General features: G+C 33.3%; 1 protein-coding gene across 1 annotated transcript; it reads left to right on the forward strand.

The window, feature by feature from the left end:
* The first annotated feature begins 4,651 nt into the window (after nucleotides 1-4,651).
* On the forward strand, nucleotides 4,652-12,750 carry LOC140964926 (polyadenylate-binding protein RBP47-like). The gene is made up of 6 exons (XM_073424915.1): nucleotides 4,652-5,168; nucleotides 9,505-9,985; nucleotides 10,898-10,962; nucleotides 11,037-11,167; nucleotides 11,237-11,333; nucleotides 12,290-12,750. Exons 1-6 carry the CDS (start codon nucleotides 4,809-4,811, stop codon nucleotides 12,440-12,442), a joined length of 1,287 nt encoding a protein of 428 aa, XP_073281016.1. The 5' UTR covers nucleotides 4,652-4,808; the 3' UTR covers nucleotides 12,443-12,750.
* Nucleotides 12,751-14,165: the final 1,415 nt, after the last annotated feature.

The following is a 14,165-nucleotide window of genomic DNA, read 5'->3' on the forward strand; positions in this document are numbered from 1 at the left end:
AGTTATAGCTTATGCGTGTAGACAGTTGAAAGTTTATGAGAAGAATTACCCGACACAAGACCTAGAGCTTGCAGTAGTAGTGTTTGCATTAAAGATTTGAAGACATTACTTATATGGGGAGAAGTGCAAGATTTTCATCGACCATAAGAGTTTGAAGTACTTCTTCATCCAAAAAGAGTTGAACATGAGGCAACGAAGATGGCTAGAATTGGTAAAGGACTACGACTGCGATATTAGCTACCATCCGAGCAAAGCTAATATAGTTGCGGACGCATTGAGTCAAAAGACAGCAGTCATTACTCAATTATCACTTCAAAGACTACTGCAGTCTGAGATTCAGCGATTCGAGCTTGCAGTATATGCTAGGGGTGAGGCTCCCAATCTTGCTACTATGACAGTTCAGTCGACTCTGATGGATAGAATTCGAGAAGATTAGTCTTCTAATGAGCAATTACAAAAATAGAGACTGAGAGATGAAGCTAAGGGTCGGAAGCTGTATTCTGAAGAGGATGACATAGTTCGATATCGAGATCGACTATGGGTTCCTAGTGGCGATTCACTGCAAGAGGTTGTTATGAAGGAAGCTCACAATACCTCGTACTCCATTAATCCTGGAAGTACAAAGATGTACAAGGATCTACAGTTGTTGTATTGGTGGCCAGGCATGAAACAAGAAATCTTGCATTGCGTGTCCGAATGTTTGACGTGCCAGCAAGTTAAGGTTGAGCATCAGAGGCCAGCCGGAAAGCTTAAACCACTTCTTATTCTCGAGTAGAAATGAGAAAACATTACTATGGATTTTGTCGTGGGACTGCCGAGGACTATCAAGGGATACAATGCCATTTGAATGATAGTTGATCGTCTTACGAAATCATCAAACTTTTTACCTATCAAGACGACATTCACCATGACACAGTATGCAGAGCTGTATATTCGAGAGATAGTCCGACTGCATGAGATTCCAGTGTTTATCGTTTCTGACCGAAATCCGAGGTTCACATTGTCCTTTTGGAAGAGTCTACATGCAGCGATGAGGACAAAGTTGTTATTCAGTACAACATTACATCCTCAAACCGATGGTCAGTCTGAAAGAGTGATTCAAATTTTGGAGTATCTACTCCGAGCCTGTGTGATTGATTTCCAAGGAAGTTGGGAACCGAAGCTACTTCTAGTGGAGTTCACCTATAACAATAACTACCAATAGTCTATAGGAATGGCTCCTTACGAGCACTATATGGAAGGAAGTGTAGATCACCTATACATTGGGACGAGGTTGGTGAAAGAGGGGAATTTGGTCCAGACTTGATCAAGCAAACAGTGGAGCTAGTGGTCAAAATCCGAGATAGGATGAAGACTGCACAAAGTCGACAAAAGAGCTACGTTGACAAGCAACGAAGAGAGCTAGAATTTGCCGTAGGCGACCACGTATTTGTAAAAATAGCACATATGAAGGGTGTTATGAGATTTGGTAAGAAAGACAAACTTAGTTCGAGGTTCATAGGACCATTTGAGATTTTGGAGAGGATTTTAACACTAGCCTATAGAGTTGCGTTGTCATCGATGCTAGCTGGAGTACACAATGTGTTTCATATCTCGATGCTGCGAAAGTACATGTCGAACCTTTCACATATACTAAATCACGAACCTCTGCAGTTGATTCCAAATATGTCATACGAGGAAAGACCTACACAAATTTTGGGTAGGCAAGAACGAAGACTCCGAAACAAGGTTATTCAAATGGTCAAAGTCAAGTAACTAAATCACTCGGAGGAAGAAGCGACTTGAGAAATCGAGAGGGACATGAGGAGCCGCTACCCGGAGTTATTTGGTAAGTTTTAATTTCGAGAACTAAATTTCATTTAAGGAAGGGAGGAATTGTAAGGTCCAAAATACGATAATGTAATCCGACTGCATGAAAATCTAGGGAAAATGGAAAATGACAAATTAAATGGTTTTAGTTGCGTAAATTTAATATGGTGAGCATGATTACATGTTTAAAATGTACCTATCTACATGAATACATAAAACTGTGTTTTAAAGGTTATTCGAGACGCGATCGAGGAACAGAGACCGGGGACCATATAAGGTAAAATATTTTTATTAAATAATTATTTTTAATTTTTTAATGTGTGGTGTATTTAAAATAGAATTTTCGAAAATGAGGTGTTTTGAGATGTTTTTACACGCCGAGTCGTATTTTTAAACGGTATTCGATTTTCGACAAAAATATGAACTTTTCGAGAACTCAGCTAATATTTTCACAAACTTTTCTAAACAAAATATTTTAAATAATAACTAATGGCCTTAATGAGCCAATTATACTTGGCTAATGGGCCCAAGCTTGCACCATGTGTTTTATATCAAATAAATAAGGTTTCCAAGTCTTTTATTTTCATCAAACCACACGCCCCTCATCCTAACATCACAAGGACTCTTCCATCAGCACTCGACCGAGCACACCACACGATTTTGAGGGGGAAAGGCACGGTTTTTGAAGGAAAATTCAGCAAGGGTTGCTTCTCCGCCAACGTTCCTCGCATCGCCAAATAGTTTTCGAGCGTAATATACGCAAAGTCACGCCTTAATCTTCTTTCAAACATCTTTCACATCATATTATGTATATTTAATTATGTTTGCATGAGGAATATGATGCACAACTTTTATTTTCCTTTTCATGGCTAAACATGCATAGAAGTAGAGTTTTCTTTTTTTTAAACTCTTTCTAATGATGCATGAAGGGGCTGTCCTGGTAGGGGTACTAATTGAAGGGATGTTTTTCCACATGTTTAAGGGTCCCAAGATGCATAGATAAGGGCTGCACGTGAAGGGCTGATGGCTTGAACGAAATCGGGCTGCTAGAGTCCTAGGGTTGGCGGCTTTGGGTTGCTTGAAAGGGGAGACTCGAGAGGGGTTATGGGTTGTGTCCAGGGGTCCCAAGAGGGTTGCATGATGGTCCTAGAGGGGCCTAAGGGGTGCTGGTGCAAGGGCCTAGGCTGTAGGTGTGGACAAGAGGGAGTCGCGCATGGCTCCTTGTGCACGGGTGAGGTTGTGCTTGCGTGGGTCATTAGGTATGTTCTAGTAGCTTGGAATGTGGCAGGTTATGGTCCTAGGAAGGGTTCATAGGGGCTGGTCTTGCTGGTAGAGGGCTACGGTGGAAGGATGCTAGTTTGGGCAAGCTAGGGTTTTTTAAAAAAAAAGAAAGAGCAGAACGAATTGAGATGCTAGTTTTGTATATGGTATAACAAGGTGTTTTTAGTCTATGGTTCAAGTTTGGTTAAATTTCGTGTCCATATACGTATCTGATGAAAAGAAATATGATATGATATGTTGAAAGAAAAATGTTTAAAGTTTATGTTCATGAAAAGTTATTTTAAGTAAGTATTTTCACTGTTGCTTGTGAATGTATATGTACTATTTGTTACCATGATTAAGGTTTGCTGAGTCAATAGACTCACTAGGTGTGATCAATGCAGGTGAGCATGAGATTGATGTTAATGGAGGCCTTGATGGTTGATCTTGCTGGACTGATGGTGCACACAATCAGAAGACCGTCACTAATTTTTCGCAAAATTATGTTTAAGATTTAAGCTACTTTAAAGATTTTACGACTTATGATACTTTTGAGAGGTTTTTGAGAGGATACTAGAGTTAAATTTTTGAAATAATGTTAGGTTAGGTTCGTTGACGTTTTACTATTTTATGTTTTGAATTACTTTCTTTTGGATTTTCAAATAATAGTTGGATGATTTATTTTTAAATGGTGCAAAATATTCATATTTTAAATGTTTAGTGTTTCGGTCAAATGAATTAGAAAGAAAAAAATTTCTAGTACTTTTTTAAAAAAACGAGTAGTGGACGTTTCAATTGCTCTACTCAGTAGAAAAATTATTGTACCCTAACAATCTTTCTCCCAATAATTGGATTCCTTGCAATGCAAGATAATCAAACATGTGACCTTAGCTTTGGTACAAATTGTAGGACCGAAAGTTTTTTTCGCTATAAAAAACTATATCTGGTGATAACGATACAATTCTAATATTCTAAACCGTACAATAGTTCAAACACCACGTTTTCATTATTATATCCAACATGATCAATTATTGCAGCCCAACATACTAAAATCATATAAAATTATATTCTAACAAAGAGGTTAAGATTCAAAATTCCATGGTTTGAGAACTTTGTTTTTAAGTGTTTTTTAAATAAAAACTATATTAAAATTGGACGTAGCAAGGAAAAATGATTTCCAAGTGTTCTTTCGAGAAGTAGAAGCATTTTGTAACTTTGGACTTTCGAATTTGATTTTTTTTTTAAAAAAATTATATTATATTATACATATGCATTAATATTAAACATAAAGGACTGATTTATATGTATAAATTTTATATTATATAAACATAATTTTTTTGTATATATATATATATTTAAATTCGTTAAATTAGATTGGTTATTTATTATATTAATTTTGATTTTTCTTTAAAATATTAAAGTAACATAGGATTCATAATTGATAAATGATAAATTATATACATAAATATTAGTGAATCTGTAAGCAGTTGACGGTTCAGATTTGAAGCGATTCCCCCGATCCAACGGCTGACATGAGTCCCTCGTCATCTCAGGGCTTCCACGAAAACCTCAGAAATCCTCTTTCCCAGCCTCCACGCTCCTCTTTCATTCAAAACTCAGATTCATTCCCACATATACATACAACACTCTCCCATATATCTATTTATATGTACACATTTATTCTTGGAAAGATTCCTTACAATCATTACATCTTGTTTTTATAGTAAAGTTCCTTGAAAATGCAAGCGAATAACGGGTCTGAATCCACTAAAAATAAAGAGAACAATAATGATTCAAGTAGTAATGGCCTTAACATGGGTGGCGGGCAGCATTTTACCCCGCCGCCGCCGGATTTATGGCCGGCGATTCCGGGGCAGCAGTGGGTGGCAATGCAGTACCCGGCTTCGGCGGCTGGGATGATAATGCAGCATGGGATGATGGCGCCGCCGCATTATCCTTACATGCCGTACCACCCCAACCAACCGCCGTCGCCGCATCATAGCAGCAGCAATGAGGAGAACCGCTCGATCTGGGTTGGTGACCTCCTTAACTGGATGGATCAGGATTATCTCCGCAACTGCTTTGCTTCCACGGGAGAGGTATATCTTTTTGACGCCTACTTTTTATTTTTACAAAAATTGAGGATTCTTTTAATGGGTTTTTTTTTTTATGATTCTTGGTTAATCGTTGGTATTGTTTAAGAGATGTATGATAGGGAATGGAGTCGAAGTTAGTGTAAAGATTATATTTTTACTAGTTGAGATGGGTGGTTTAATTTTATTGACTGATTCGATTTGTAGACGGATTTTGTGGATTGCATTCGAGTACTTTTTTGGTATTTCTTCATTGGAATTACAATGTATTTGTTGAGTGATGAGTTGTCTATGAATTGGAAAAATACTCAGAAACTTTGTGATACATATGCTAATCAATAATATGCTGTTTAGGTCTCTATAGTTACTGTTTTCTGGGTAATGTTTGTGATTGGTGCTTACAACAGTTAATTCTGAATAGGCATTCGAGTACATTTGTAGTATTTCTAAATTAGAATTAGAATTAGAATTTATTTGTTGAGTGATGAGTCAGCCATGCGTTAGGAAAATTTTCAGAAGCTTCATGGTACATATTACTCATGAATAATGTTGTTTTGGTCTGTACATTTACTAGTTCTGGGTAATGTTTGTTTTTTTCTTTTTAATGTGTATTATTTTTTGGGGTAATTGGTATTTATAACAGTTGATTCAGAACATAAAACTGTGGATGGCAATTTAGTACTTTTGTACTATTTCGAGAATACAATTAGAAAGTATTTTTTGAATGGTGAGTTGGTTTTTGTGTGAACTGGGATTCTGCAAGTTGATCATTCTGAAGTGATAGGACTATTTCCTGATTGTACATATACTTTTGGGTAAAGCAGCATTTAACTTTTGAAGCTTCTGTTTTGTAAAACCTACTTTGGTTTTTTGATATGCAGAGATGTCGGGCCTATTTTATTTGTTTCGACATCTTTCTAGAATGATTATTGTATCTTGCATAACTTGACAATAATATTTCCCTTGCCTAGTTAGATTGTCAACTGTTTCTCATCTACTATCAAGAGTTGGTCATCGTTTGGTTTCTCTGTTTCCTAGCTCAATATGAAAAAATTCAACACACAATTCTGTTGAGACTTTTCTTATAAAAGTGTTACATTACTCAACATGAACACTTAATTAGCTCTGGAAGCATGTAACTGGAAGAGCCTAACATTCATCTTAGGCATGAAACTATAAAAGCTTAAAGATTTTCAAATGTAGGAGGTGAGATACTGTTTTTTTCATTGATTCATTCTATGTTAATATAAAAGCAAAGTATTCAATTTTATAAAAATTTAAAACTGGGTGGTGTTTGTGCCCCCTAGCTATTTCACGTGTTACAATGTTAGATAGCAATAATTGTAGCCTTCTAGGAGAGTGATTGAAATGTTGTGCTTAGGTTGTAGTTTAAAAATTTGAGTTGCGTTATTACCGCCAGTTATTGTTTTTGGTAAAGTGATAAACATTCGATACTACAATTGATATTGGCCTTGATCACGTAATTGATTTCCATGATTTGCAAACTAGTGGTTTTTGGGTTGTATGATTTAAAAAATCTTAGTTGCAATGTAACAATAGATATTTGTAAAGCAACAAACGAATGGATCTAATTTATCCATTTAAATAGATTACAAATTATAAGTCGCAGAATTTTCTCCAAAATTTATTTATCAACTGTCAAGGTTCGGTTCAATTTGCTTTTCTAGCATTCATTGAGGTAAAAAAATACCGAAAATTGTTCAATTTGAATTACATGCCTCATCATCTCCTAATGATCTCAAATTTACTATTCTAATTAGGGGTGTAAATGAATTGAGGCAACTCGATAAATATTTGATTCGTATTCGAAATTATCAAATTCGGACCGAACTCAAACATGTTCATACTTTTTTCGAACCCAACTTGAGCTATAATTATTATGTTCGATAGTTCGCTAGCCGCTCGCAAAATTGAATATTTTATCAATATGATTATATTATATATTAAATAAATATATTTCGAGCCTTCAAGTATTTGTTTTCGAGCAATAGTTCGAATATTTTGTATACGATGTTAACTTGAACTCGAGCTCTAATTCAAGCCGAATTGAGGCAAAATTTAAATTATTCGAACTTTGAATCATGCTCGAGCTCGTTATATCTATTTTTAGCTTTAATTTTTTTCAAATTCGACTTGATTCGGTTCGTTTACATACCTAATTCCGATGGGCTATTAAGATCCTTCAAATTGAGCTTTTTGGTATTTTCGACTCAAGGGTTTTGTTTAATCTTGAAAGATTTGTGTTTTTATAAAAAGTCTTTGGAACATGATGTAATATTTTGTTGGTTCATTGTACTTTTGAAATGATTTTTGAATGTGTGACTCTTTAAAATTTGAAAATCTACATGTGAAATGTTCTTTTTGGATATCATGTAATTGGTTGTGAGAGACAGCTGATTTTGAAAATGGATGAAAACTTCTACTCTGCTTTTTAGCATAGGAAATATCTACTCAAAATGCCAAATTAATTGAACTTCCAATAAGAGTATATTGTATTTTGTTTAAGAGTCAACGTACTAGTGTCGTATATGTTTTTTTAGTTTCCTAGTGAAATTATTTGTTACTTGTTTTAATAAGTACCTTTGTATCCTCTTGTTACAAATATTATCAGGGAAAAGGTAGTGATTGTAAAATGTTAATATAAAATTTGAACTTAAGTTTTGGTGATTATGAACTGAGCAGCTCCGATAAAACTGAATTGTTGGACACAGATCTCCCAAGAACCTAAACTGATCTGACATAACTATACCGAATGCTGAATCTATCTAATCTGACAAGGCCCAATAGTTAAGCTACAACAGTCGAGTTATTTGATCTAAATTAAGAAGTGAACTGATAAGCTTATATAACATAGTTGTACTTGACTGACAATTTCGGTTGGGAATAAATCTAGCAAGTGGATTAGGTCAAGTTATAGTAAATGGATAATGAGTTCAAATATTGATCCCACATACACTAATATTTAATTATTAGAATTTTTATCAATTAACTTAAGCTAGAAAAAATAAATAAAAGTATGATATATGAATTATTAATCTAAACTATTAAATATGACAATTGCAATTAAAATGATGTATTCAATGATCAAGGAGAAATTCAACTTCAAATAAAGAACTAAGACACACAATGGTACCAGACTCTACTATGTTGACACATGTTAAAATTCAATTAATTATTAAAATCTTGACAATCATGGTGAAATCCCCAATTTATTTATTAAATCATTCCTCGAGTTAATAAACCTATTTAAATTTAACAGTCTAATTATTTCTAATTGAATTTAATTAGATCTAGATACATTAAATCTTTGTGGAATTTCAGTTTTCACCTAAAACTCCACATTAAAACGAATACTATTTCTCGTCAGTTTAACCATGTGTTGATTGACGTCTTTGTTGCTATATTTAACCAATCTTCTTCCGATTCGTGATTTATTAACAAACATGCAAATAAGTAATCAGGATATTAACAAGAAATATTAAACCTACGTTAATAAATAATTAAAATCAAGAAAAATAATATGTAGAAAATAAATCAAATATCAAAAAAAGTATTGTTTGACCTTATTGTGGTCTTAGCTTAAATAAATTTATTCCATAAAATCAAAACAAAGCGTTAAACACAAGGTTTAATTTCATAAGAATAAAATCGAGGAAGGGATAAAAAAATCTAAGCGTGGTTGGCGTGATTTCCTTTTGAAGTTGTATTCCTCCTCTCTCTCAAACCCTAAATTCCTTCTTCCTCCAAGTTCTTAAGAGAAGGTTGTTGTCTTCCTTGATCTCTCTTCCTCTTCTGTATCTCTACATGATGTTCTCTTCTGTGATATCTTGTACGCCTCTCTTCTGTTCCGGAGATTTTTCTCTTATTTATCTATGATGTTCTGCCCTTTTTATGTTAATCTGCCAATGTTCAAAATCCCAAAAACACCTCTTTTCTTCCTTACTTGTCTCACGTGAATGGCAAGGAAAATAAATAAACCAAATTCCTTTTTTTTTTCTTTCTTTCTTTATGATATTTTGATGCCTTTGGAATTCTTGTAAATTCACCTTATCTCCATTTTTTATTCGTTTGTTCAACTCTACAAATAATATAAAATTATTCAAGATAAGTACCTTTATATCCTCTTGTTACGAAATATTATCATGGAAAAGTAGTGATTTAAAACCAAAGTTCTTCACTAGGATTTCATGCACAACGAACATAGTTTTTAAGATGTGGAATTGACTCGTCTTCCTGAAGCTGAAATTACTTAATTCCCTTTATTGACTTGAATTTATTTGTCACACTTCATATATCACTATGAGAAATAATACTTGTGCAGGTTGCATCCATTAAGGTAATTCGCAATAAGCAAACAGGTTCTTCCGAGGGATATGGATTTGTGGAATTCTATACACATGCTGCTGCTGAGAAAGTTCTACAATCTTATTGTTGTCTTACTATGCCTAACACAGATCAACTTTTTCGTTTGAATTGGGCTTCATTTAGCATGGGTGATAAACGTTCAAGTAATGGTTCCGATCTTTCTATCTTCGTAGGAGATTTAGCTGCTGATGTTACCGATACTTTGCTTCATGAAACTTTTGTTAATAAATATCCCTCTGTTAAAGCCGCTAAAGTTGTCATCGATGCCAATACTGGTCGTTCGAAAGGCTATGGTTTTGTTAGGTTTGGAGATGACAATGAAAGATCGAGGGCTATGAATGAAATGAATGGTGTCTATTGTTCTGGCAGGCCCATGCGAATAGGTGCAGCAACACCAAGGAAGGCATCTGGTTATCAACAACAGTACTCATCTCAAGGCATTGATAAGCAATCTTAATCTCAATTATTTCATTTCTTCAAAGCTTTTACATGTATGCTATGTTACATAGATACGGGTATGGGTATCATATCGAATATGATATGGATATGACGATACAATATATTTTTAAAATATAAGACATGATACGCCTAAAAAACGACAATTATTAAAATATATGTAAATATTATATATATTTATATAAATTTAGTATTAAAAATTAAAAATTGTAGAGATTTATATATTTATATTATATTATATTATATATGTGTAAATATATACAATGTACAACTTTAGATGAGTGATTTGAGAACAAAAAGAAAAAAAAAATTGAGAAACGTATCTCCGCAGTGTCCATGACCTATCCTAGTTGTGTCAAAGATATATCTGACTGGTCAAACCTACAAAATGTCAACGACACGGATTTTGCCTCAACCGGCACGCATATCAGCGTGTCGTATCCTTATCCGTGTCGTATCTGTGTACTATACTTTAGAGAAAAAAATTAGGAGTATTCGTGCTACATAGCATGTATTTCTTTCACACATTTCTAATTTCGGCTGATAGGCTTGGACAACATGAGCAGAAGTTATAGCCATTGCAGGCTGCGTAATCGTTTCTAATTCTATCTTTGAAACAGGACCTGAAAAAAAATTTGAATCATTCCATTATCAAGCCTCCATTTGCAATTTTAATATGACCTCTAGATTTTACGTATTGCTAAGGTCACTTTCTCTTTCGTCATTCTCTTACTTGATCAAATTGGTTTCAGTTATTGACATTCCATTTTATGAACGTGTGGTTTTCCATGTATTGGGTTCTGGATCAATCCGTTGTCTCTATGCTAGTTTTTTTCCCTTTTAACAAAAAACATGTAAATTTGCAGTCTAATATCTATAGAATGATTTAATAGGTGGACACTCGAATGGTGTCTCTGCCCCAAGCTCCCAGTCGAATGAAGATTCAGAGAACACTACAGTTGGTTATCCAACCCTTTTCCTTCTCTTATCATTCTTTTCGGACAACATAGGCTAATGAACCATTTTTCATAGATTTTTGTTGGTGGACTTGACCCTAACTCAAGTGGTGACGATCTCAGACAACCATTCTCACAATATGGTGAAATTTTATCAGTAAAAATCCCAGTCGGGAAGGGGTGTGGATTCGTACAGTTTGCGAACAGGTAGTTTACTGGTTTAAACTAGTCCTAGTTTCCTGTATCAATTAAAGTAACAAAGTTGTGAATTTGAAGAAACAATGCTGAGGAGGCAATGCAGAAGTTGAATGGTACACCAATTGGACAGAAAACAGTACGCCTGTCTTGGGGACGTAGTCCAGCGAATAAACAGGTGAATTACCCTTTCATCCTCTCTTACTTTTCAGTGGTCTCATTGTTGCTGCCACTTTTTCATGTTTTCGACAATTTAAAGAGCTTATGACCAAGGATATGTGATGATATTTCGTGGAATTTGGAAACATGTTGTGTAAATGTATTTGGAGTATTAGTTGAAATGAGAACTGCTGTAGTGATTTGGTTATGCTTCCGAAATGGGATATTTTTGCTATTGTAGATAAATTTTTATCTCAACTATGATGGACTATTTAAATTTTTTTAATGTTAAGTGGTGATTTCAAACGTTGAAAATATAATACAATGTGTTAAAACAAACATGATAATAAATTATCTTTCGGAGGGATGGAAAGTTGAATTTAAATATAGTACTGTAGGGGAATGTGAAGCTGGATAAAAATGCATGCTAAAATAATATGTATGTGCTTGGTTATGTTTCTAGGAAGTGAAGATATTTCTCAGCAAGATGAGCAAATATGTCCTCAAAATTTTAACAATTTTTTTTGGCTTTAATACATCTTAAAGATTTTGCAACACTTGTTTTCTGTCGAACTTGTGTGGCATGCTTTTCCCAAAACCCTCTCATGTGCTTTCGTTACCGTGAGTTTTTTCTCCAAGAATCCTGTACTTCAATGTACATACTAAGATTGAATTGGTGAGCGATTAAATTCCACTTTTCACACTTATTTTTTAAGAAACATCATTTCTTGGTTTTTTTCCGTATTTTTTGAGTGCTATACACCAGTCAGAAGAGTTGGCAGGCTCTTTTAGTCACAACACATCCCTCTGTTTCCAGTGGTAGGCAGAATCAAGCTTATTCAAAGAGTATGCATGGGACAAGCCAAGGTTGCCTGTTGCGAACCACTTTATGCATATGACCCTTCCTAGGAAGCAGATTGATCTTTGCTTGGTTTGGGTCAAAATCTTGTGTTTATTCATGTCCTTTGTCTGCAGTCGAGAGCTGACTACGGAGATCAATGGAGCGGGGCATACTACAGGGGGGGACCATTTTTTGATGGCTTTGGATATGCAGCTGATCCAACCATGTATGTATATGGGGGGACTCATTATCCAATGTACGGAGCCCACCAACAGCAAGTAAGCTGAACATTGCTTGGGAACACAATTAAACATGGGACAGATCTTGAGCTTGAGCTTTGATCAGGTTTGGTAGTCATTTAAGCGGAGTGCATTCGTTAGAAGTGTGGATTTGACACGAACTTCTTGATTCGAATAAATGATCTTGGAAATGGTACTTTGGTTGCTATGCTTAGATCATGTTGTTAACTTGGAACTTAATTATTATGTTTGCCTTTCTTCTTACATCTCTGGTTAAGTCATACAATTGATGAAACATGGCATGTATCTGTAAAATCCCTATTATTGTTTCTAAAAATTTAACAACCCCGGTCGTAGTTCATTTTTGTTCAACTTTACTTATTTATTTATTTTTTATATAATCTTAAAAATAAAAGTAAAAATCAAATTTTAATTTTAGGTGTACAAAAAATTAGAATATTTTGGGTTTTTTTTTTTAAAAAAGAATTTTTAAATATACACCTCAAAAAGTATTTTTGTTTTTCTAATATATAAAATTTGAAAATATATGTGGAAGAGGTATTGAATAAACTTGTATGATTTTCTATTAAATAATTAATAACTATACAGACTAGATTACTTGAGCAAAAATTTGTTCAATTAGAGTGGAAAAAGAATATGAATTATTTAAATTATTATTATTATATTTTATTATTAAGAGACTTCTACATAAATTTTAAAAATAAAATTTCATCTTTTTAAAATGATTATTTTAACTAATTATAAAAGTCATCTTTAAATTTATTAATTTTAAGATAGTTTTTAAATTTTTTACTCAAAAATTTATTAACATAAAAAATTCACGTACAAAATGTTAATTTATATACATACAATGTGTGCAATGATTAATCAGAAGCATATAAATGTCAATGCATTGAACTTGATATTTCTTTGTATGGTGCTTAAAACTCAAATTAATAACATTTTTAAAAAAAAGGTAAATTAAAAAATAAAAAAATCAAATATGGTTTATTACTTTCATTGTGTTGGATACGAAGAAAGACATGTGTATATTTTTTTAAAAAAATTAAATTACGAAAATAAATAGAACTAAAAATAGAGAAAATATAAATTTAAATATTTTATGAAAGTTGTGGACAATATTTATTTATATTAGTCCACCGATACACGCGTTACGTGCTTGTACAATATATATATAATTAATTTGGTTTATATTTAAATGAAGATCAAAATATAATTATAAAAAATAGTGATGAACTACATATCAATTTTGATATATAAATTAAAAAATTAATTATAAAAAAGAATAAAAACCCAAGTAGAAATTGAACACCAACTTTATTAATATATATAATTATTAAAACAGATCATTAAATCAAAAATTAATTATCTTAAATATTTCAAATTTAATAATATAATATAGATTAAGAAAAATTCTGATAAAATCTCCGATGCCTAACATTTATTTATGGCCAGTCTCCTTGTCGGCTATTTTTATTTTCTAGTCCTTGAGTCATCAATTTATGTGTTTCAGCTCCCTAATTGCTCTAAAATTACCACAATGTCCTTATTTATATATACATACATATATATATATATATATACATATATATGATTCTTTCCTCCATTCATATCAGAGATGTAAGGTCCAAAATACGATGACGTAATCCAACTACATGCAAATCTAGGAAAAATGAGAAATGACAAATTAAATGGTTTTAATGTCATGAATGAATTATGATATGTATGATTACATGTTTAAAAATAGGGT

Source organism: Primulina huaijiensis, chromosome 18 (assembly GCF_012295235.1).
Source record: "Primulina huaijiensis isolate GDHJ02 chromosome 18, ASM1229523v2, whole genome shotgun sequence".
Taxonomy (NCBI): domain Eukaryota; kingdom Viridiplantae; phylum Streptophyta; class Magnoliopsida; order Lamiales; family Gesneriaceae; genus Primulina; species Primulina huaijiensis.

Excerpts from the sequence above, each read along its gene's own strand:
- LOC140964926 (XM_073424915.1), top strand. The coding sequence starts at position 4,809 with ATGCAAGCGAATAACGGGTCTGAATCCACTAAAAATAAAGAGAACAAT. Across the intron at positions 9,986-10,897 it reads ACAACAGTACTCATCTCAAG|GTGGACACTCGAATGGTGTC; the intron begins GCATTGATAAGC and ends ATGATTTAATAG. Across the intron at positions 10,963-11,036 it reads AAGATTCAGAGAACACTACA|ATTTTTGTTGGTGGACTTGA; the intron begins GTTGGTTATCCA and ends CATTTTTCATAG.